We start from the raw sequence: 22,848 nt of genomic DNA, 5'->3' as shown, positions 1-22,848 counted from the left end.
TGAACTCTTTTGATTTTGTCGAATAATATGTAGAATGTCGTATTGTAAACAGAATCTAATATTTAATAAATTGTCGGTATGCTGGTTATGAACAAAGCACTTATATTTCTGTCAAGTACATCTTTTGGAATCAAATCAAATCAAATAAAAAAAAAATTATTCAACATAAATGAAAGTACATACTTGTTGAACATCAAAAGAACTACCGCCAATTCACAAAAACTAGCCTCCGTCCTGAGAAGAATTGGCAAGAAACTCAGCGGTCAGGTCTTTTTTTTTTTAAATATTAAATAATTGTTTTTAAATATAAAATTTTTTTTTTAAATATTCATTTTTACAATGAGCATTATAACGTAACAATTATTACAATATTGAAATGCCTGGAGCGAGCAACTCATTCCCACTCTGTGCAATCTTCTAGATGATCATTGACTTTATAGTAAGCTTTATTGCACAGATGTTCTTAGTTTTCTTAAACCTATGTATATGTAGGTTTTGAACATCTTGTGAGTTTTTTTTGTACAGGCGCACATCTTCTAGTAATCCCAACATCGAATTTAAATATGTTTTGAATGATGTCCTTAAACTTACCATCACCATAATTGTAAGGGACCAATCGGCCGTATGGCGTTTGTGGCATTCCCCATACAGGTCTTAGCAAATTATTGCAAGACCCATCAATGGATCTGTATTTCGATTTGGTGCAAAAAGGCGGCGAGAGTCCACAGGTCTGGGTCGCAGGATCTTCTCCTGACCCAAGCGGTGGTGGTGGATTGCTGAAACTGTAACAGTAATCTTTAAAAATTTGCACTTTAATGCTAATTTGGGGTAAAGTTTTTTTTTAACTATGATATAAAAAAATAAATAGAAAATCAAGCTAAATTTGAGTTATATGTTACGAGAACCTTAAAGAAGTATTAGATTGATATTCAATAATTTAATTAAGATCTTAAACGCAGAGCCTTAAAAATCTAAGTATGCTACATAGTCCTCAGCATTAACTGTACGATCTGTTGTGAATGTATTTTTTTATTTTTCATTTTCGTCGTCACTCTGGAGTACAAACTCCAAAATATTAGTAAAATAATAGATGCCATACAAATAACCTTTTGATTTGAAGTGTTGGAACTTTGACAGGATCTTGGAAGCTGAGAACAGAATAATTATCGTGCTCTTAGAAAACAAACATTGTGCAAAATGTTAACACAATCTATGGACAGTGAAATACGTTAGTCAACAAATTACTTCACTAGTAGCGTTTTAGGTATAATGTTCTTCCATACAACACCATCTCGAAATTCTTTTACAAATTACTATAATATCTAAAGGACGAACACAGAAAAGTATGTACGTGCACAAAATAAAATTGCATTAATAGTATTCTAAATCAGCATAATAGTTCACATGTTTCCCTGAGGGATGTGGGCGAAGTCTTAATTTTGTTCATTAAGGGCTATCTCACACTTTAACCAGGAACACGGAATTGCTTCTCAGAAAAGCAGCTGCTATCAAAGTTGCTACGCTGATGGTATCTACCAGTGCGATCTACGGCCTCCCTTCCACCGCATTACTTAAGGAGTAAAATTCAAAAGCATGTACACTACAAAACGAAATAATGTTTTTATATAAAACCGTTAAACAAACAACTAAAATTCGTGCTCTCACACCAATCACAATTTACCATCACACAATCACCATCACAATTTACACATCAATAAAATTGTGATAAAAAAATAATAACTCACCCATAGCCGAAAACCGGAAGTCTATCGGCGGGTTGATTGACAGAAGCCACCTTTACAAACCTCGCCCCTGCGCTCAGGCGAATAGGCGTCTGAGCGGGATTCGAATGCTGGATAAATATCTGCCGCGGATTCCTTACAGTTATATGCACACACTGCATAGCGCCGGCCAGCGCCAGCGTGAGCCAAACAGCAGACGTAGCCATGGTTTCTGAAAATAATTTATTAATTGTATTGTTCGTTTTTATAGCTCGATACGTGTGAACAAATTGTGGAGCGACGCGACCCCTTAGGGACTCCTTTTAGAAGAAAAATAGCGGTGGTCGTTTCTGGGTGCTGCAATTTTTTTTAATGTTTTTTATTTATTTATTGCTTAGATGGTTGGACGAGCTCACAGGCCACCTGGTGTTAGGTGATTACTGGAGTCCATAGACATAAACAACGTAAATGCGCCACCCACCTTGAGATTAGATCTAAGGTCTCAGTATAGTTACATGTTATATGTGTAATTTATCACTCATTCATTCATTTTTTTACGGTAAAATAAAAGGTGTAAACTGCTACAGTCGATGGCCGGTAGTTATTTGGAACGCAAATGAAATTTAAGTACTAAAGTTTTATATGAAAATAGTAACCCCTCCGGGCGTAACTCCCGACTGGGCGTAACTGGAATAGCCTCTTAGGCTATCAGCGAAGAGTTAGGGGAAAAAAATTATATTGAAGTACGCTCATCTATGAGTATTGCTAATTGTATCAAAAACATTGATTTCTTGAAACATTCGCGAACCATCTGTCCTTCGTTGACGATAGTACAACAGTAAGCTTTGTCTAGAATCAAATAAACAACTGGATGTAATTTTAACTTAAATTTTTGCGTACATGTCAAGCACCGATGACAAAACAATAATTTTGTTACTTTGACCCTCGTTTGGTTGATTTGATTTTTTCACGTCGCGCTCACTCAGCGAGATCAAAAATGATATTTCAATTTTTAATTTAATTCGGTTATTTTTTAAACTGTTTATTTGTTACTACCTGTATGTACTACCTTCAATATTTTACAACCACTATTTACGCAGATAACATGTTTTGTGAGTCTGTAATTGATTACACATTTTTATCACTTTCTCGTAGAAATCACTGGTGAACATAAGTTAGGTATAGCACGCATTTGACAAGGGATAGAATAGCCGTGATTTTTACATAATGGAAACCTATTCCTCATTAAGGTGAGCAGTGGCATTCGGTTTGTAATATTTAATATGGGCATAAAAATATAGACAATCATTTTACTCCTATTGTTACATTTACCATCATCATCACCATTCTCCTCCCCTTTTCCCAGTCACTTGGGATCGGCGCAGAATGTTTTTTCCTTCTATACTCTTCTATCATATACCGTTTCTTCGCTCACTCCCCACATCGTCTTTCACACAATCCACCCATTTCTTCTTAGGTCTACCTCTTCCTCTATATCCTTCCACATTCATAGTTAACACTCTCTTACCAACCTCATTTTCATTTCGTCTCATCACATGTCCATACCATTCCAAAGGCTCTCGGTCACAGGTGCCACTTTCAGACTTCCTCTAACATATACATCCTATTGTTACATTTACCATTAATTTTAAAAAGATTAAAACAAAAGTTTTGAATATTTATTAAAATTTCCTGTACATCACCACTTTAATGTCTGTTCTACATTCCCACATTCTATATTACGACTCGATGCTTAACTAGTAGAGAATGCTTTATAGTATTAAAATACTGTTTTGTGCAAGAAGGATTAAATAAATAAATAAACAAAATTCCATGTTCATTTCACTTTCGAAGTGTCTGTGATTTCCTGTTTGTTGCCGTCTTATGAATTTACGTCGACAGGAAGGCAATAAATGAACGGTTATGGCTACAGCGCCTTATGGGTTACACCAAATATTTATCTTCCGGGATATAAATGAATAAACTTACTACATTCGTTTTTTTTATGGTCACACTGTTATAAAAGGCGATTGCATGCAACAGAGATGCGAATGTTGTAATGGGTGTGTGGAGTAACGAGAATGGATAAAGTACGGAATGAATATGTTAGAGGAAGTCTGAAAGTAGCACCTGTGACAGAGAAGCTGAGAAGTGCGCGTTTGGGATGGTATGGACATGTGATGAGACGAAATGAAAATGAAGTTGGTAAGAGAATGCTAACTATGAATGTGGAAGGATATAAGAGGAAGACCTAAGAAGAAATGGGTGGATTGCGTAAAAGACGATTTGGGTAAGAGAGGAGTGACCGAAGAAACGGTATATGATAGAAGAGTATGGAAGGAGAAAATATGTTGCGCCGACCCCAGGTGACTGGGAGAAGGGCAGTATAATGATGACTGTTATAAAAGACAAATGATAAAGATAAAAGTCGAAATACAGACGTCAAAAGACAATAAGATACGAAACGCACAGACACAGCCCACTGAGTTTCTCGCCGGATCTTCTCAGTGGATCGCAATTCCGATGCGGTGGTATATTTTGCGAAACACCGCTCATGCTAGGGTCAGTGTTAACAACACTCCGGTGAGCTCACCTACACACGTCAGGGCGAAGCTGAAATAGCCTCTAAAGGCTATCATCATCAGCATGAGTAAGAAATTCTCTTAGGATTAGCCCGTGAGCTCATCTACCCGTCTGGATGTGGCTGGAGTAGCTCCCTAGTAGTCTAGGTAGTCTTGGTGGTAGTCCACCAAGTAGGTAGGCAAAATAAAAGAAAAAAAATACGAAACGTTTTACTCTTGAAATAATGTTGGCGGCGCTTCTTTACTGAAAAATCCTTTGATAGATCAGCTCACATTTTAAATCAGAACAATCATTAATTAAAGAGAACTAGCAAGATTAAGAGAAATACAAAAAAAGGGTTCAAATTTCTTTAACAAACGTTCAATTTATTTCGACCATTGAACCCAACTTCGCTTAATGGTCGAAATTCATACATAATTACTGAAGCCTCAACTTCAGATTTCTTTAATTTATTACAATATTCCTTTTGTTTTATTATTTACATTTTTATTTGAAGCGTATGAATAAAACTGTGTCCAGTTATTAATTTTTGAGAACCCTTAAGCACGTAAATGGCCATTAAACAAACAAAAAGTAAATCCATTGGTAGATAAGAAATAGGTAGTTAGCTGTTAATATACATACATACTTTACTGTGAACTATAATTAGCACTCCATTTTAAGTGGTTATGTAACTAAAATATTTTCCTTTCCTACGAAAGCACTAATGTACAAACGTTACTCGTTCATACTTTATATAACCGTGGTCATTAAAGTAATTTGGCACATCGTAAAATTACCGTTCAATCATTATGTCTTCATTACATGAAAGCGATGCTTCAAATTAATATTCCGTGCATGAATGCATTATAAACTTATACCACATATGTACGTGTTATTACGTATGACTGCACGAATAATTATATTTTCAATCCAGTCTTAAACATCTTTACTATTATTTGTTTGTGAAGAAAATATTTACCTCGTTTATTAGGACGGCATTAATTAGTAGTCGAACCGGCATTAAGAGATGGCTTCTGGTCAATTGTCGAATCCACGCTGAGGTAATATTCAAAACCAACCTTTTTTTTCCTACCTAGTTGAGAGCCTTGAGAGGCTATTTAAGCGTGACCTTAACTAGTAGGTGAGCTCACGAGGCTCAAACCTGATGACGTTGCTAACACGAACCCTAGCAAGATTCGTACTTCGCAGAATCTACCACCGGATCGGAAACGCAACCCACTGAGAAGATCCGGCGAGAAACTCAGTGGGCTGTGTCTGAGGGTTAATTTACTCGTGAAGCCCTTCGTCGCAAGCGACGGGTTCGATGAGAACGATGACCGGTACTTGAGGTACGTAAAAGCACCGTTAGTAGATCGGGAGGATCCGAAATGACGTGTTTGGGGCGACGTCGACTGCTTTCGATTCTGTCCGCAGGATCGGGAATGTAGTTACGGGCGGCCACGATGAGAGGGTTCTCATGTCGTGCCGCTTTATCGAAGTGGAAAGCCACCCAAGGTAGCGCCTAAGCATCAAGTTTCGGCTATTCTCTCGGAATAATAGGGTGGTGGTATAAATCGCTCTCTGCAGTCCACTTAGAGGAAACAAAAACCATCGCACGGATACCCTGCTATTACTGGTACATCATTTATCGGGTAACCAAACCTATCATCACCCATTTTGTGCCAAGAGATACACAGCTCAATCTGAGTCGCGTATTTGAGCTTCCTCTCTGGTTTAATTGAATTGCTTGCTGCAAGGAAACCCACCCTGACTGAAAGAACGTCTTAGCAGTAATACTGACACATTGAAATTTGATGTCAAAAAGAGTACTTGGGTAAACTATTCTTCTTTCGAAGTCTGACTTTAAGGAATACCAAATATGTACACAGCTATAAATCCGAATAGGCCACTCACGCTAAATAACAATGAAAAATGAACCGGTCAAATGGGTTTCAAACAAAAATCACTAGTTTATTTCCGGTCCAGAATTCAACGAGAATTAGAAAAACCGCGCCAAAATGTTCTACGGAAATTGAAATTTGGGAAAAAGGTAGTAAATATACGTGTTTCCAAATGGCTCAACGGACCGGATGGGAGTTCGAGCCTCGGGGAGTCAATGGCAATATCATAAAGGAGACGAGTTTTATGGACCTTTTAACCTTCATAAATTGTTTGCGCTACCAACGTCTTTCGAGAAGATTTCTTAACTTTTCACAAATAGCAATAAAGGAAAGTTATTAATGAAGCAGCTTAATCCTCAGCAGTTAGTTGGCCATCAAATTAAACTTGACCAAATACTTTAAATGACGTAACGCTACTTCATTGTAATTTTATGTGGTTGTACAGTTGTACCTCTAGAATTTTCAATGTACTGTTTAAAAACAGTGCTATCTGTATAGATAATTGTTTTTATAATTGACCATTCACAGGTAGACTAAAAAAAAAAAAAGACTACTAGACCTCCTAGACTAAAATGTGTTTTTTTTAATCAAAGTTGCATAACTTCATATTTAGCTATATCATGACAAAATCATCTAATATTGCTAAAGTAAGTCGGCGATAGTGATTACTCGACACCAAGTAGTATTCAGTATGTCTAGAAGATTCATTAAAATACTCCCAAGCTCTTGGACATGCTTAATCTACTTAGACCGTTACGACCAGACTGTTAGCAAACTACTTTTTTCCTTCCACCTTTTAAAGCCACGGACGAATAAAACCCATTCCCTCGCTTCGATTTCCACGTTCGTTATTCGCAACACAATAGCCATGTAAGTAATCTGTTTGTAGATAAACTTTTGTTCTACACTAATGAATCCTTGTTAATTTTTTACGGGGTGCTAAAATTGCTACCGTAAGCAAAACGGTAGGCTCTAGTAAAAAAATCCAAGAATTTTTAATTAGCTTTAAATATGGTGTTCACTCATTTTAGGAAAGAATGGTTTATTCTTGTTTCGGTTTCGGGAATGATCTTTTTATACCATGTACAAGGTTACGCTAATCTGTTTGTATAGAAGTTTAACGTTAATGCGGACCGGCGAGGAAACTCGTCCGATATTCAGAAACATGTATACTACAATTTTAGGGCCCTGGAACAAATTTCGTTCGATTTTCGTTTCGCTTTTAAAGGTTTGTCTCATCTATACCTAATATACTCGTGAATAATTCAAATATTTTATTTTAATTTAAAACAATATCACAAACCAAATACACTTATGAAAATAAGTAAAAAAATTGAATTTGGATTAAAAAAAATGTATTTTCCAACATTGTCGTCTTAGTGTATTGTTTAAGCCTTTCCGTGTTGAGTTAACTATGCAAAAAAGTTTATCTTATAAAATGACGTTCTTAATCGCTGAAGGCTATCTTTGGTACTATCGATCCTACGGTTAAAGCGCTGAATAATCACGATTCGTAATTAGATTTTTGCACTTCATTATTGATAATAATAATTTTAAATTTTAACTTTGAGAGTTCTTATTGATCTGATTGCTATGTACCAACGTTAAATAGGCGGTGGTTGTATAATCGTAGGCCAAAGTTGCTGCAACCTAAAAACACGTTGTGCCGACTTCATCTTCTCAAGTTTCCTTATATTTTAGATGAATTTGAGGTACCATTACAAGAATTTTCCAAGAACGATAAAAACCCATTTTATAAAATCCCTACCCCGGTCCATGGCATGTTAACCTCGATAGACTTTCGAAAGTGGGAACTAGAGGGTACTTTAAAGCCGCACCAGAAAAAAAATGTTCTCAACTTATGAATTAAAACTTTTCCGTCGTATTTCCCATTAAACCAACCTTGTTTTTCAGACCGGCTTAATCTGTTCTGGGAAAATTATAATAATGACGCATTACCCGAAAATGAAATGTTAATTTACTCCCTGGTCACGTATCGTTAAAAGTCATACATACTTTATACTACTTCGAGAATGTTTTTACTTTTTAAGGACCATTTTACCTCTCTCTTTCCCCTTTAACATTTGGTCATTGTACCTTATTGTGTTCGACCCATATCACTCACAATTTATGTGTCACCATCGCGACGATAAGTGGATACCCATTACCCATTACATTGTTTCTGTCAATACGCTTGGGCGGAGAGCACGTTATATTACCCGCAGATAGCACTTTAGTACAAATGCGTAAGTGAATGAGGTCTAAAAGGTAAACTCTTTGTGAAATACGTAATTCAGTATTACAATTTTTTGGATAGTAAAACTACATATAGTTAATAATAGACTAAACTTTGACTTTGGGAGTTTTAGGTTTTACGATTACGAACAACTAGATTTTACATTTCTTCATTGCGCAGAGTATTTCAAGAAATGATGAAATCCGATAATAAAACTTACAAACGTACGTACATACATCAAGTGTATAAAGAGCACGTGCAAGTATCAAACAAAAAAAGCGTCATCCCTTAACTATAATTTTCCTGGCGGCACTTAATTTGTTCGAAGTCTTAAGTTATGATGTACATATGCCATATAATAATGCAATTGTAAAACCAGATAAGTTTTAATTTAATAACTTTCATTTCAAAGAACATCAATAGCTAATTCAATATTTTTTTATTGCTCAGACGCGGGTACTAGCTCACGCTCCACTTAGTGTTAAAGGTTTACTGGAGCCTGGAGACATCAACAACTTAAATACAACTACCTTATTTCAAACTGGAACGCATTACAGTTTTCCGGCATAAAAAGCAGGGTGCTGGTGTCTATTCATGCGGACCTACAAAACCACAAATAAAAACTAAATATTGAAAATGATTTGAAAAAACCTAGCTTTGGTTTGTTATATTTACTGAAATTCAGCTATTTTTTTACCTAATAAAGAAATATTATGGAGAACATGAAAACTTGTGGAATCGAATAAACATGACACGGTAAACATTAGTGGATATAATTACAATATTAAATCATTTGAAGTTTGGCCTTATTTCAAGATTGGAGGCAATCGCGCCGTGGGCAGAACATCAGCTAGATGGTCGGATCTGGTTAGGAAAGCGGTTAGTGGTAGTCCATACTATGCGGTCCATGCTACGCATGACCGAACACTATAGAGGAAAGTCACACGTGGTCACGATCCTCAGCAGCAAGGGAACGATGAAGAAGATAGAGGATGTGAAATAAAATGTCTTTATCTTCATTCTCACAGCCAATAAAACAACTTCACTTGTTAATAATAAATACCATCGCGACAAATAAGGCATGAAATAATGACACGACAGATTGAACGCTTCACCTTTGAAATGTTCTGTTGTTTGCATAAAATTTAATTACTATACCTAATAGATTTTGAATGTACCTCCCTTCAATATCCACACATCAACGCATTAAGTTAAACATATTTTGAGGCATTCCGAATACGTTAAATAATAATATAGCGTGTCTCAATAACAGTGCTAATTCGTTTAAAAATAATAACACGTATTTTTCAGCGAATTGGATATTTTGTTTGCGCTGTAATATGTTCCGAATAATTATTGAATCCAATATCCCGCAAATGGGCATCGTGGTTTGCATGACCGTTACTGAATTCCAATTTTCGTGAAAATTTTAATGAATTTTTTTTCAAGGATGTCACTGTATCTCACCGATGACGCATTGGAACTCGACCTGGAGGTCAAGGATTGTTTATGATTTATTCGCATAAGCCGGAAATTTCACAAGGACCGAAGGAAGGAAAGAAATCGTACGACGTTAAACCGCCTGGTCTTGATGGTCAGTTATCAGAATTTCTATGGGATGATTTGTTCTATAAATCGTTGCTGCAAGAAATCGATTGTGTCATGCGCGATGTGGCAGGAGATACCTTCGAGCTGAAAACAAATGTCGACCGATATCGTCCTATTTCGGTGACAAGAAGACTTATCATGTTCCCGTAACGAATTCCGCGAAGTTTGCAAGCGGTTTCATAATAAGTTTCTCATTTCTTATAATGACAGTGCTATTTTATTTTTATCTAGCGAGCCATTTTTAAAGACTGAAACAATCATACGTGACAGCTGTCAAATTACTGAGTAGTAGTAGTTTTATTTTTCCAAATGGAAAGGCTAAGGTATCATACCATACAGCCTAATATTTTATATATATTTTTTGTTTTATGAAATATGATACTATGAAATGAAATGAAGTTGATTAATATATGAAAATGAAATGAGATGAGATGATATGGGATGAAATATAATCTCAGTAAAATGGTGGTCATTTACTGTGATTTTTTCAGTGGACTTTTTGGTTGATCCCAAGAAGTTACGTTCAGCGGCTTTGTTGCATTTTCCCACATTTGTGCATTGTCACAGATATTAAACAGTTAATAAACCACCGTTATTACAAATTTAAACATAAGGAAACACTAAATAGAATAAAGAAAATAAAACAAATCACACAACTTCACTCCTCGCGTTCCCGCCAAAAAGTCCCCTCAAATTACTGTTTTTTTTTTTTTATTATGGCACTCTTATTTAGTCGCATTTTATAAGAATTAAGTTAATGGCAAATCGGTTCTATGGTTCAGGACGGAAAACGTAACAGAAAAATGGAGTTATTTCCATATTATTAACAACAATTTTGCTACGTAATTCAAACATCTAACAGTATAAAAAGAACTTTTTTCTTAAATCATAACCATATTACCCAACTGCTTGTTTAAATTTAACAAAAGTCAAAACAATGGCCTTGAAAACTGCATGTAAGTCCGTTCAGTGCTTCCGGAGATGTACGCAAAAAAAAGAAACAAAAGTACAGATAAAATAAGATCTAAGAATAGCTGGTTTTCATTACAGTACCTTATTTAGTGACCTCTTATTTTATTTTTTTTTTTTTTATATACCGAAACACCTGACGATTTTCCTAAATTATGTTGCAGCAGTTAAGACAAGTAACACAGAGCACCGTGACTACAACAGAGCCTGCCAGTGGCAAAACATCTTACGCGCTCGTTGTAAACAATGAAAGTAGCTTCGAAACGCTTCAGTTTTACTTTAAACTAGCTACCCGCCCTCGCTTCGCTTCGGAAACATTAAATTTTATTATTGATAGCTGAGTCTCGCAACGTTACCCACGGTTATTGTCGTACCGCGAGTGAAGCCGCGGGGCGAGGATAGTCCAAAAAAAGTAGCCTAAGTTACTCCTTATATCATCAGCTACCTATCAGTGAAAGTCTCGTCAAAATCGGTCCAGCCGTTCCAGAGATTAGCCGGAACAGACAGACAGACAAAAATTGTAAAAAAAAAAATTTTGGTGTATGTACCGTATATATATATTATTATATTCAAATGCGTGTAGTAAAAAGCGGTTATTTTAATACTACAAACAGACACTCTAGTTTTATTCATATGTATAGATTACTTAAGACTAAATCGAACGATACATAGAAGATACTCACACGATCACGTTCCTAATTCTCAACGATTTAATATCCAACCTTCCTCGACTGGAATCTCTTAACCAATGTATCATAACTAAGACGTTTATCGCTTGAAACAATTTTTGTTGTGTTGAGTTAATGAATACTTAAACTAATTTAAAAGCCAATACAATGTATCCGATATTCGTTTGAGAGCAAAAGGCTATACAATGTTTTAAAGAAAATATATTTTTAAACAATTAAACGCTACGTTTATATTGGTGGTAGGACCTCTTGTGAGTCCGCGCGGGTAGGTACTACCACCCTGCCTATTTCTGCCGTGAAGCACTAATGCGTTTCGGTTTGAAGGGTGGGGCAGCCGTTGTAACTATACTCGAGACCTTAGAACTTATATCTCAGGGTGGGTGGCGCATTTACGTTGAAGCTGTCTATGGGCTCCATTAACCACTTAATACCCTTAATAATGGGTACAATCCCAGCTTTTTATTCACATTATGTTATTATGACATTTCAAATACCTACTCTACAGTTTTCGTGATTACTTACGGACGTGAAAATTGAAACGTCGCGTCGGTAGTAATATAATGACAATACGCGTGAACTTAAGCTGTAAAAAAAGATTAATCATGTCTATAACTTACAAAAACCGACGAAAAAACAGTAATTATACTTACTTTGGAAGAGTATTAAAGAGCGTTGATGCCAAAAAGGACCTTAATGTAATTATCAAACCAGTCTCAAAATGGATTGTGACCGTAAATCAACTAGAAGACATCGAAACCGTTATTAATCGTTTTCGTCATTTAGGTGTCAGACTTTTACGCTTTTGTCGCATGTATTAATTATTTCTAAGAACAAACGCTCCATTAAAAACACTCAATATTACACAATTACTTTTAAAAGCTGTACTGTTTTAATTTCTAAACATTTAATAATTTATAAGAAATATTAATTCATTATAACAGTTTATAGAGTAATTTGGAGCAATCATCAAATTTTCATATACTTGTGAATTCAATTACCTACGAGTATGTTATCAAATGTAAACATGTCAACATTGCACGTCACACAATTGTGAAATCACATCTAAATATGTCATGTAACATGTGCACGGTTAACCACCAACTATTTCCAAGCTTCGCATAGTGTGACGTTGACAAGTACATAATTTCACCTAAATTTACATGATCCGAAAATAGCCCCAAAGAATAACGAATAAATACTTAGCACATGCTACAGAATGTACCCTATGGATTTATAAAAAGGCTGTGCATATGTTGACAGAGCAAAACAAATTGCCACTGGGTAATAATTTCATAATCTAAATTCGAGGCACTCTCTCAGTTGACCATCGTCATGGTAACGATGAAAAAACTCACGTCAAAATAACCGCCTTAATTGAACGTATAAAATATAACGATGACCTCATATAAACCTAATTCGAACAATTAGTAATTTAAGTCTAGTTTTGTTTAAGGATATAAGTATATTAACATAGCCAAATCCGTAGGTTTAATTAACGTTTCATGTTTAAAGCTTGTAATTAAGAAATGAACTCAATTGGAAAAATAATTAGGTTCCCACGGCATGCTAGTTCAAAAGATACAGGTGTGACACCAATTTACTCTCATTAAGAGTACTTGGGAACGTAATGTTTGGAATCGTTTATTGGACTTTCTTGGTTATATCAAAATATTACAGATCGCTTATAAAAGTTAGTTCATAAATCACATCCAGCTGCGAGGAAATGTTTCATATCATTTTAGGACTCACGCCCACAACAACTTCCTTAAGGAGAATAACTGGACGTCTCGGACGTAATGTTAGGTCCATTTTCTTTGTTTCGTGTATAAATTGACAGTCGTGACCCAATTCTAGATTAACCGTCACATGAAACACCTTTTAAGGAATTTATAAAAGAGTTTGTTGCTGCATTAAATTATGCCAAAACCACAATGGAGCTGAAGGCACTAGGTAAGAACTCCGACCCATTAGCACATAAAGACCGGTAGTTAGGAAAAGGCGATTAAATCCAAATGTTTAGAATTACCCGGTAAATACTGAATTGGTATAAAAATATTTAAAACAGACAGTTAAGGATTAACTAGTTTGCTCAATTTCTAATACACAAGAAGTCCAACCACTAGTGAAGTGAGTACACCAGTGAGTTAGGAAAACTAAGATGATAAAATCAGATATAAGTTTGGAATTTCCTGATTTGATAGGTACTCGGTACAATATTCAAAAAAGATATTTAGTTTCTTAGTTGGTCTGCTTTCTAATCCTTTTAGTAAGGCTACATTACGCTCGATTCTGAATAATGTATGCAAAAATTCGATGTGAATAAAAATTATCATTATATCTATTTTTACCACGAAAAGTTCTACCAGTCATACAATCTATTTTGAAGGACGAAACAGCTGCTCTGCAATATATCATGAGAGAAACTTCGACATCATGTCTCCACGTGGGTGGTGGTGTTTAGTTTATGAGGTCAGTGAACTCGATTAGCTACTGCTATTAAGTAGATTTTAATGCAATGTTTCCCTTAAAACAATTAATAGTAAGATTTAATGAATTCCATTTGCATTAAAAAACTACGTTGCTTAAAAAAAAGATGCGCGTACAACTTGGTGCAATTGAAAGAAGTGAAACTTCTTTTGCGGTGTGTATTATTGTGATTTTCTTCATCTTTCATCCTTGAATGAAATTTATCTTGTAATGGGGAATGCTGTGTACAAGAGAAATAATCTAGCTCGTTTTGTTCTTTCTTTCTCTCGGTCCAGTAACGAGACGCTCTATCTACTTTCTCACTCTCGCTCTTCTAAATTGTATCTTTTCTCTCTAGCCGTAACGAACCTGTCGCGATTTAAATGTTTACTCTCAACGCGTCTAAAAATCTTCCACTTCAAAAATTTAAAATTGTGGCTTTAATGAAAACTCTATGGCTGGAACAGTAAATTCCAAACGAAACATTACGAGGGACGAACATGCAATAGTAAAATATCTATCTAGGTTAAACCTGCTATAAATAAATGAATAAACCTTTCCATATATATAGTATGCAGCATACGCTTTATTTTAATAATATGTACTATACTATTTTCGTATATTTCAGCACTCTGTCTATTTCTGTTAGAATAGTTAGTTAGTTACCTTTTCACTTCGCTAGTTTCAAAACATTTATGATCATATTTATAAGTTTGATAGCAGAATAATTACGTTGAATGTAGATACTTTTGATCTAAGGGAATAAACAGTACCGAACAGACCGAGATTTATTTATTAGTATTGATGGACAGTCGAGCTCAAAGCGCCTTTGAAGTTTAGTAACCGCAGTCACCGCCGCCATCCATTTTCAGGCACTATGTATAATTCCCGATTTTACCTAATAACGACTTTTTTCAAACCAAATCGTATGATTTTATCTTCGCTTGGTGGCTGCAAATGGCAATAAAAAACAACGAATGACAGGTATGAGCGAACATACGATAAAGCCTAGAATAATTTAAAATCAATTGCAATAATAATTTACTTTTAAAAATTTAGACGTCACTACCAAAATGTCGGAAAAAAGTACATTTTGAAACTTTAAATCGATCAATAATGATCTATAATAACAATTAGGTAACACAAAATCAGCTAAAAGAAAATTAGAAAATGATTTAAAAAGGATTTTCAAAACAAATTACTCCCAGTATTCTGAAATCATTTATAAAATTAAAATTAACGAATCTGGAGCTACAGTTATATCACAATAATAAAACATTTACTAAACACACATTTTAATAAAAGGAATAAAAAGAACTCGTGTGCATTTGAAACTCAAAAAAAATCTGCTGCGCCCTGTTATCTATATCTATACTAATATTATAAAGAGGAAAGATTTGTTTGTTTGTTTGTTTCGAATAGGCTCCGAAACTACTGGACCGATTTGAAAAATTCTTTTTCCATTAGAAGCCGACATTGTCCCTGATGAACATAGGCTACTTTTTTTATTTCTTTTTATTTTTTTTTTGGTTTCATGTGTGTTTTAATGTTTCCGAAGCGAAGCGAGGGCGGGTCGCTAGTGGTTAATAAGAAAGCAGTTTCAAATGATTTATTTTAAATCTTTACTTGCTAGAGATTCATTACAAAGTGATTTTAATACGGAATAGATAAATAAGGTATTTTAACCACAGCTGTACATACGGTATATCGCGTTCAACATACAAAGATATACACAGCCATACAAAGATTTCACATTTTCTAGCCCATAAACGTTATCTTAAAAGTATGTAAACGATCCTTCCTGATCTCTTCAAGTGGAAAACAATGTGTGAATTCTACACAAAAATTGCACTTTAAAATTTCATTACCAAAGCTGCTGATACAAACAATAGGGTTGTGAAAGGAACCAGGTGAAACCTAATGACTAATCAAAAACGTAATGGAATGGGAAAGGGGATTTGTCTTTATTAATTATACACGTGTGACCTTAACACCTTTTTTTTAAATTTGTTTCTATTGTGTATGCTGTTCTAATGGAAGAATAATCTTTCTATCGGTTTTATTTCAACCACTGATAAACCGCCATGAGAGTAACGATATGGAATTAATTTTTGTTAATTTCCTCCTTAATATTTATTAGAAATATGTATGTATATATTCGTGAGTTCTGTTAATCATGAAAACTTGTTTAGTGTTTGTTGTTCCTATGCTTGACGTGTTTATCATACACGTTCATTTCACAAACAATTAATAGACATTCCTCTTTTTTACTGTCACCGTTACTTTGTGCTTTTAAATTAGTTTATGCTATGGTAATTATTTTTCACGGTATATTTATATGGCCCGCCAGTTGCTAAGTGGTTTCGGGGCCCATGGACATCAATAATGCAAATGCTGCCATCCACCCGGAGTCACGAGCTTTAAGTCTCAGTTCCATAGTACCAACGGCTACTTGATCTTTCAACCCGGAATGTGGCACTGCCTCGCAGCAGATAAAAGCTAGGCGATGGTGCCTAATCATGCGGCCACTCAAAATAGCCTACCACTAGTAATTGCTATTATAGGTTTATATATATCTGAATAAAAACCATTAGTGTTTAAAACGTTTTATTTAAAAAAACATCTTAGACGTAATCATTCACCTGTCTGTCATTCAGTGTAGGTAGAGAGTACTTAAGTTTTGCTTTCTATAATAATACTGCTTAAAATATTAATTGAAAAGGAGATTAAGGGCTTTAAATGTTGTTTTCTTATTATATTACAGAAAACGCAATTAAGTATTTTATTGTTTATTCAGTCTGAATTATTCCATATCAATAGATATACATATAACAAACATCTCATTTACGTATACGCATTATTTAGTTTTTATTTTGAGAAAGTATTACTTTTTTAACGTTTTCTATGCATGAAACTGACTTAGATTAGACACGACAAACAAACTCTCTACTCATGGTACGTGCGGTGCGTCGCTTGATTTTGTACAGGGCCCTGAAACTGCGATACTTTAAGACATTTTTTTTTTATGGAAACTAGCGACATCTCGTAGCGGATGCCCCTAAACGTATATGCTGTTAAAGTTTAATTTAATTATTGTATAACTAAATACAGAAAATAAAACATTAATAAATCATACAAGTCCTTATATTATGTTATAGACAAATTGATTAAATTTTAGCAATTTGTGAAAATTTACAAAATTCTTTATTATAAATAAAATATAGGATAGGTAATATGTTACTGCCATCTACAGGAGCAATGTGAAACTAACCGAAGCGAAACCATCTAGTGGCCGACACCCGTAAACATTTTTGTTAAGTTGTTGAGTTCCTTATCCTTAACTTTTCCTTTTCCTTTCCTTAACTAATTTATGTGTATTATCTATGATTGTGTAGGTGGGTACTAATATTCTGCCTGTTTCTACCGTGAAGCAATTATGGGTCCGTTTCAAGGCTAAAACGTCCTTTGCAACTTGAACCTTCTATCGGACAGTGGAACGATGTGTGCGTAAGGTTAGAGTAGCAAGCTAACATCAGATTGATAATGAGGTTATCTGTGAAACTTAATAATAAGAATTTACTATTTTATATGTAGGTATTTTTTTTATTTGGTTAAGTGACGGAGCTCGCAGCCCAATCGGTGCTAAGTTACCAGAACGCAAAGACCTGTAATAACATCACAACATGAATGCGATCTAACCTCAAAAATGTTTTCAATGTATCTGTTCCACCTTTCAAACGGGAATGTATGACTGCTTCGCCACAGAAACGCTTAAGTCGTCGTGGCCCAAAGGATAAGACGTCCGGTGCATTCGTATCAAGCGATGCGCCGGTGTTCGAATCCCGCAGGCGGGTACCAATTTTTCTAATGAAATACGCACTTAACAAATGTTCGCGATTGACTTCCACGGTGAAGGAATAACATCGCGTAATAAAATTGAAACCCGCCAAATTATAATTTGTGTAATTACTGGTGGTAGGACCACTTGTGAGTCCGCACGGGTGGATACCACCACCTTGCCTATTTCTGCCGTGAAGCAGTTATGCGTTTCGGTTTGAAGGGTGGGGCAGCCGTTGTAACTATATTTGAGACCTTAGAACTTCTATCTCAAGGTGGGTGGCGCATTTACGTTGTACATGTCTATAGGCTCCGGTAACCACTTAACACCAGGTGGGCTGTGGGCTCGTCCACTCATCTCAGCAATAAACAAATAAATAAAAATAAAGTTAGAATATTAATAACTATCCGTGCGGGCTTACAATACACAACAATAGAAATCTAAATGTAATTGTTATCTTTTTTCCACCAACGATTAAAAAGGGGCCTAATCGTTGGTAGCCTGAGGGACTATTCAAACTACTCATGGACCGATAGGTGAGCTTACTGGGTCATACTAAGAGATTTATTAACACTGACCCTAGAAATATACCACAATATACCGGATCGGAATCACGACCTACTCAAAAGATCCGGCCAGAAACGCAGTGGGTTGTGTCTTTGGGGTAGTTCGCACGTTGAACTTGGTCACAATTGAGAATTTCAATGAGGACGGTGACCGGTATTTGACGAGCCTAAAAGCACCGAGAGCGAAACCGGAGGATCCGATAAGACGTTTAATAGATGACGGTGGCTTTGCGTTGCCCCGTCGCCTGGTTTGTACGTAATTAGCGGCGGCAACGATAAGAGAATTATCGTGTCGCGCCGCTTTATTATTTAGAGTCAGCAAGCTGAAGTGGCACTGGGCTGGCCATATATGCCGTAGGACTGACGATCGCTGGAGCAGACGGGTTCTCGAGTGGAGACCGCGCAGTGGAAGACGTAACGTTGGACGCCCCCTGGCTAAGTGGTGCGATGACCTCCGAACGGTGGCCGGCAAGAAGTGGATGAGGAGAGTCGTAGACCGGGCTCAGTGGCGTGGATTGGGAGAGGCCTATGTCCAGCAGTGGACGACTGTGGGCTGTTGATGATGATGATGATGCCTCTTTATTACAAAGTAAACTATTATTACCTTGTTTTCACAATTCTAAATTTAAATGTGCACTGCTCGTTCAGTCGCTACGGTGTATCTTGCTGCAAATGTTTGGTAAATAGCAAATGAATGCTCCATATTAAATGGCCCGATCTTAGGAGTAGAAAGAATAATGGAAATAGATATAAGACAACAACAGGTACAACCGAACCCTGTAGTACAGAATCACGGTCACTGACCTCTAAGTCAAAGAGGCCTGATGACACACCCTTGACTAGACTTTAGTCACTAGGATATAGTTAATTTTTATTACCATCAATTTCAACTCGTGCAGTTTGCCCGTAATTTAACTTACCACAAGCCTAGACCCGATCGTTTTAATTGACGGTTAAGTCCGTAACAATTAATTACTTGACATTGATGTTCGTTTGACGGTCAAAAGTTACGAGTACTGTGTTTCGTACTCGAAATTTTACCGTCAGCATTGAGATCAAGGTTTGTGGCGATCGTATTATGACATAAACTCAATAGGCGTAACCTTATAATTCACGACTAAGATTAATATTACTATCAAACAATGATAGTAAAATTGATGCAACATTTATTTATTAATTATACCTATGTAGGTTAATGGTTCTTAATCGTGCTTCGACAAACTTTAAGTTTTTATAAGTTTACAAATCTGATTTTTCCGCTCTAGTGCAGGTATGTGGATGGGGATATGTGTAAAGCAGCTGATGTTTAGTTACTGGGGCTAATAGGCAACGCAGCTTATATTCCATAGAGACATAGATATCGGCATAATTCCTTTAACAAATTTTTGTCTTCTTCAAAAATTTGTTAGTATGAACATAGCCTTGCCCGATTATGCATCCTCACAGCTTGCTCCACCATTTGCCTGCGAAGGATTCTTGAATACTTTGGCCACATTGCAAGGAAAGACAGTAACAACTTGGAGAAATTGGTGGTCACTGGAAAGGTCGAGGGCAAGCGACCAAGAGGCAGGAGCCCAACCCGTTAGACGGACTAGATTCGTGCAGCCCTTGATACCACAGTGCAGATGCTCAGCACTCAGCTGCAGATAGGAACAGATGGCGGTGCATTATAAAAAACAAACTGTTTCAAGGCCATGACCACGACCCTCAGTAATGAGGAAACCGACGCAAGGAGGACAGCTAGCGTTAACGTACAGTTATTCTAAGACAAAATATTCATTTGCGAACTCTCGATTTGTAACTACAGCATAAAAGTTTCCGAAAACTACCAAAGAAAATTCTCCTTTACTGAGGACACTTACCGTTCAGGTTAATAATATTAATATGATGGATAACGTATGCTCGAAGTAAGGAAATATTTTTTTATTCCTGTAGTGCATTAATTTAAAACAAAACATATTAAAAAAATTGCGTTATCAAATTTTCGTTAAAACAATTATCCGCCGCGCCGTATTTTTTTTATAAAATCGTCAGGTCAAACGTGTCTGGTTTCGGATAATTTGTGTCACAAAAGACGTCATTTCTGTCTAGACAGATTATTCTGTTGACTAAAAATGGGAGTTTCCGTCCAAATTCTTTAAACCTCCAAATTAATCAGCATAGGCGTTAACGTAAGATACAATGGAGGAATAAGTGTTCAAAAAGTAGCCGAAGTACCTAGACGAAGAGAATAAATCGGTAGAATTAAAGGATCTCGTTGGATTCACAAAACCGCTTAAAGAAAATGACTACCATAAAGGAAATATATTTTTACAAGATTATTCCGATTATTCAGATTATAAAATGTGTTATATAGGTAAAGAAATTTAAGACTTTAAGCATAAAACAGAGGTCCAATGAAAAGAAAGAGAAAATATTAAACACAAATATACTCGATTAAAGATATACCCTAACACATAATTTTTTCACTAAACTTCACCTTCGCCTACCAGAAGAAACATTAGTACCACCCTTAAATTTACAATGCCAATAAAACTTGTATAAATGTAACAACTGTACATAAATTCCTATATAACAAATTATCTCAATATAATTTACCGTTTTGTTTTCCTCCAAACATAATTTGCAGAATCACCAATTTTTCATCGCTTCTGCAGTTCACAATGTATGTGATTATGTCATACACATTACGACCACGTACTATGCGCGCCGCCATTTATAATTTATTTCGTAATCAGATCAAGTAAAAAATTATAAACATCTTTTAATTTTTTTATCTTTATGTACGCCAAATTATCTGCCACCATATTATAATTATTCTGTTAAATAATAGATCTAGAAATTACCGTCTTGGGAAAAAAAAGTCAAAATACAACACGCGAATCCCTGTAAAAGCATTTGAATAAAACCTATAGGTTAAAACTAACCTGAAGAAGGACTGGATCCAACAATAGTCAAGCCCACGTATCTCGGAACAGATCTTAATTTAAGAGAAAAATCTCTATAACTAAAGTGGCTATCAAGTTTAACTAGTGTAAAATTTCATTTAAAAAAAAAACTCTTTCACAATGCGGAAAAAAGTGAGATGTATCTTACGGATTTTTTCTGTTTGTATTAAGTAATGATTAAATAAAAATAAATAATCTGTAGTTTTAAAGTTATTAAATGTAATTAGAAATATTAAATGTCAATAAATGCGAATAAAATTCGTATTGTAGATAAATTTCGCGATGTATCTCACAAATTACTTCAAAAAAATGTGGATTTTGGTGTAGTTTTTCATGGTTATACTTTTTTCGGTATGACCCTCAACCCGCAAACAAAATATGCGACAAGGAACTGCTATTCAAAAGCAAGTAAACCAAAGAGTTGAATAATTGTTCTGAAATCAACGACTATTGCAAAACAACGACTACCTATTTCAAAAGTATTTTTTTCTCACAATTGATCGATGATAGGAGGAAGCTAGTGGTAGTTCGTATTTTAAGCTTTGTTGCCGGATACAATTACTGTTTATTGTTTCAAAGCCTTGAGTTAAACGAGTTGACCTCCATGGCACTAAGCCATAATAAAGGTAGCACTCACATTTTTAAGCTGTCATAGTTTAAATAATACCTAATGCACCATATACACACATAAGTACAAACGTCGCAGACGGGTACAAATTTTTCTTAGGAAATACATACGTACCTTAGAGGCGCTCACAGACGTTTTTACAATAAATTAAATAACATGGTATTTTAAAAATCAAACAATTGAACAATAAATAAACATTTTTAATGTACGTTACGTACATTTAATTGCTATAAGAAACAGTTGAATTATTTGAGCTCCAGGCGACCACTTTAAGAATCGATCTATTATTTTCTTAGTATAAGGGTACATACATTATTTACAAATCAGTATAATTATACGAATCTAATAAACTAATTATTACTAAAACGCAAAGAAATTAACTACCCAGAAAATCACTTTAATGCGGGGTTTGATTAAAAGGACGAAATTACCGAGAGGAAATATTTCCGAATTAATTTGGGTTCAAGAAAATATTCTATAATTTGCTTAATATTAAATTTGGATTAATTTATAATTTATCTATGCGAATCACTTTCATTTAATCTAGATAAATATAAGTATATGTATCACTTAATTAATTTAAGCAAATACTTAAGTACCTAATTCGAAATATTCCTTTGAATAGCGTGTCTGCGTCTGATTGTATTTAATTGGAAACGATTGTCAACAGTACTAAGTGGAGGCACTATTAACGATACGGTCGTGAAGTGCAA

The 22,848-nt window shown here is 35.4% G+C and overlaps 1 protein-coding gene across 2 annotated transcripts in view; it reads right to left on the bottom strand.

Moving 5' to 3' along the window:
* LOC114250822 (peroxidase) overlaps nucleotides 1-22,848 on the bottom strand; it is a 78,382-nt gene that overhangs the window by 19,279 nt on the left and 36,255 nt on the right. The window contains exons 2-4 of one of the 2 annotated variants that reach the window (XM_028184858.2): nucleotides 1,746-1,953; nucleotides 1,107-1,148; nucleotides 592-782 (exon numbers count right to left, since the gene is read on the bottom strand). In XM_028184858.2, the coding sequence (XP_028040659.2) occupies nucleotides 592-782; nucleotides 1,107-1,148; nucleotides 1,746-1,948 (436 nt within the window). In that variant the 5' untranslated portion in view covers nucleotides 1,949-1,953. The remainder of the gene's footprint in view (nucleotides 1-591; nucleotides 783-1,106; nucleotides 1,149-1,745; nucleotides 1,954-22,848) is intronic. The other variant, XM_028184859.2, reaches the window with a different exon arrangement.

The sequence above is a fragment of the Bombyx mandarina genome, chromosome 06, assembly GCF_030267445.1.
Source record: "Bombyx mandarina strain Sakado chromosome 06, ASM3026744v2".
NCBI classification, from domain to species: Eukaryota; Metazoa; Arthropoda; class Insecta; order Lepidoptera; family Bombycidae; genus Bombyx; species Bombyx mandarina.
This window is presented reverse-complemented; position numbering and strand designations above follow the sequence as displayed.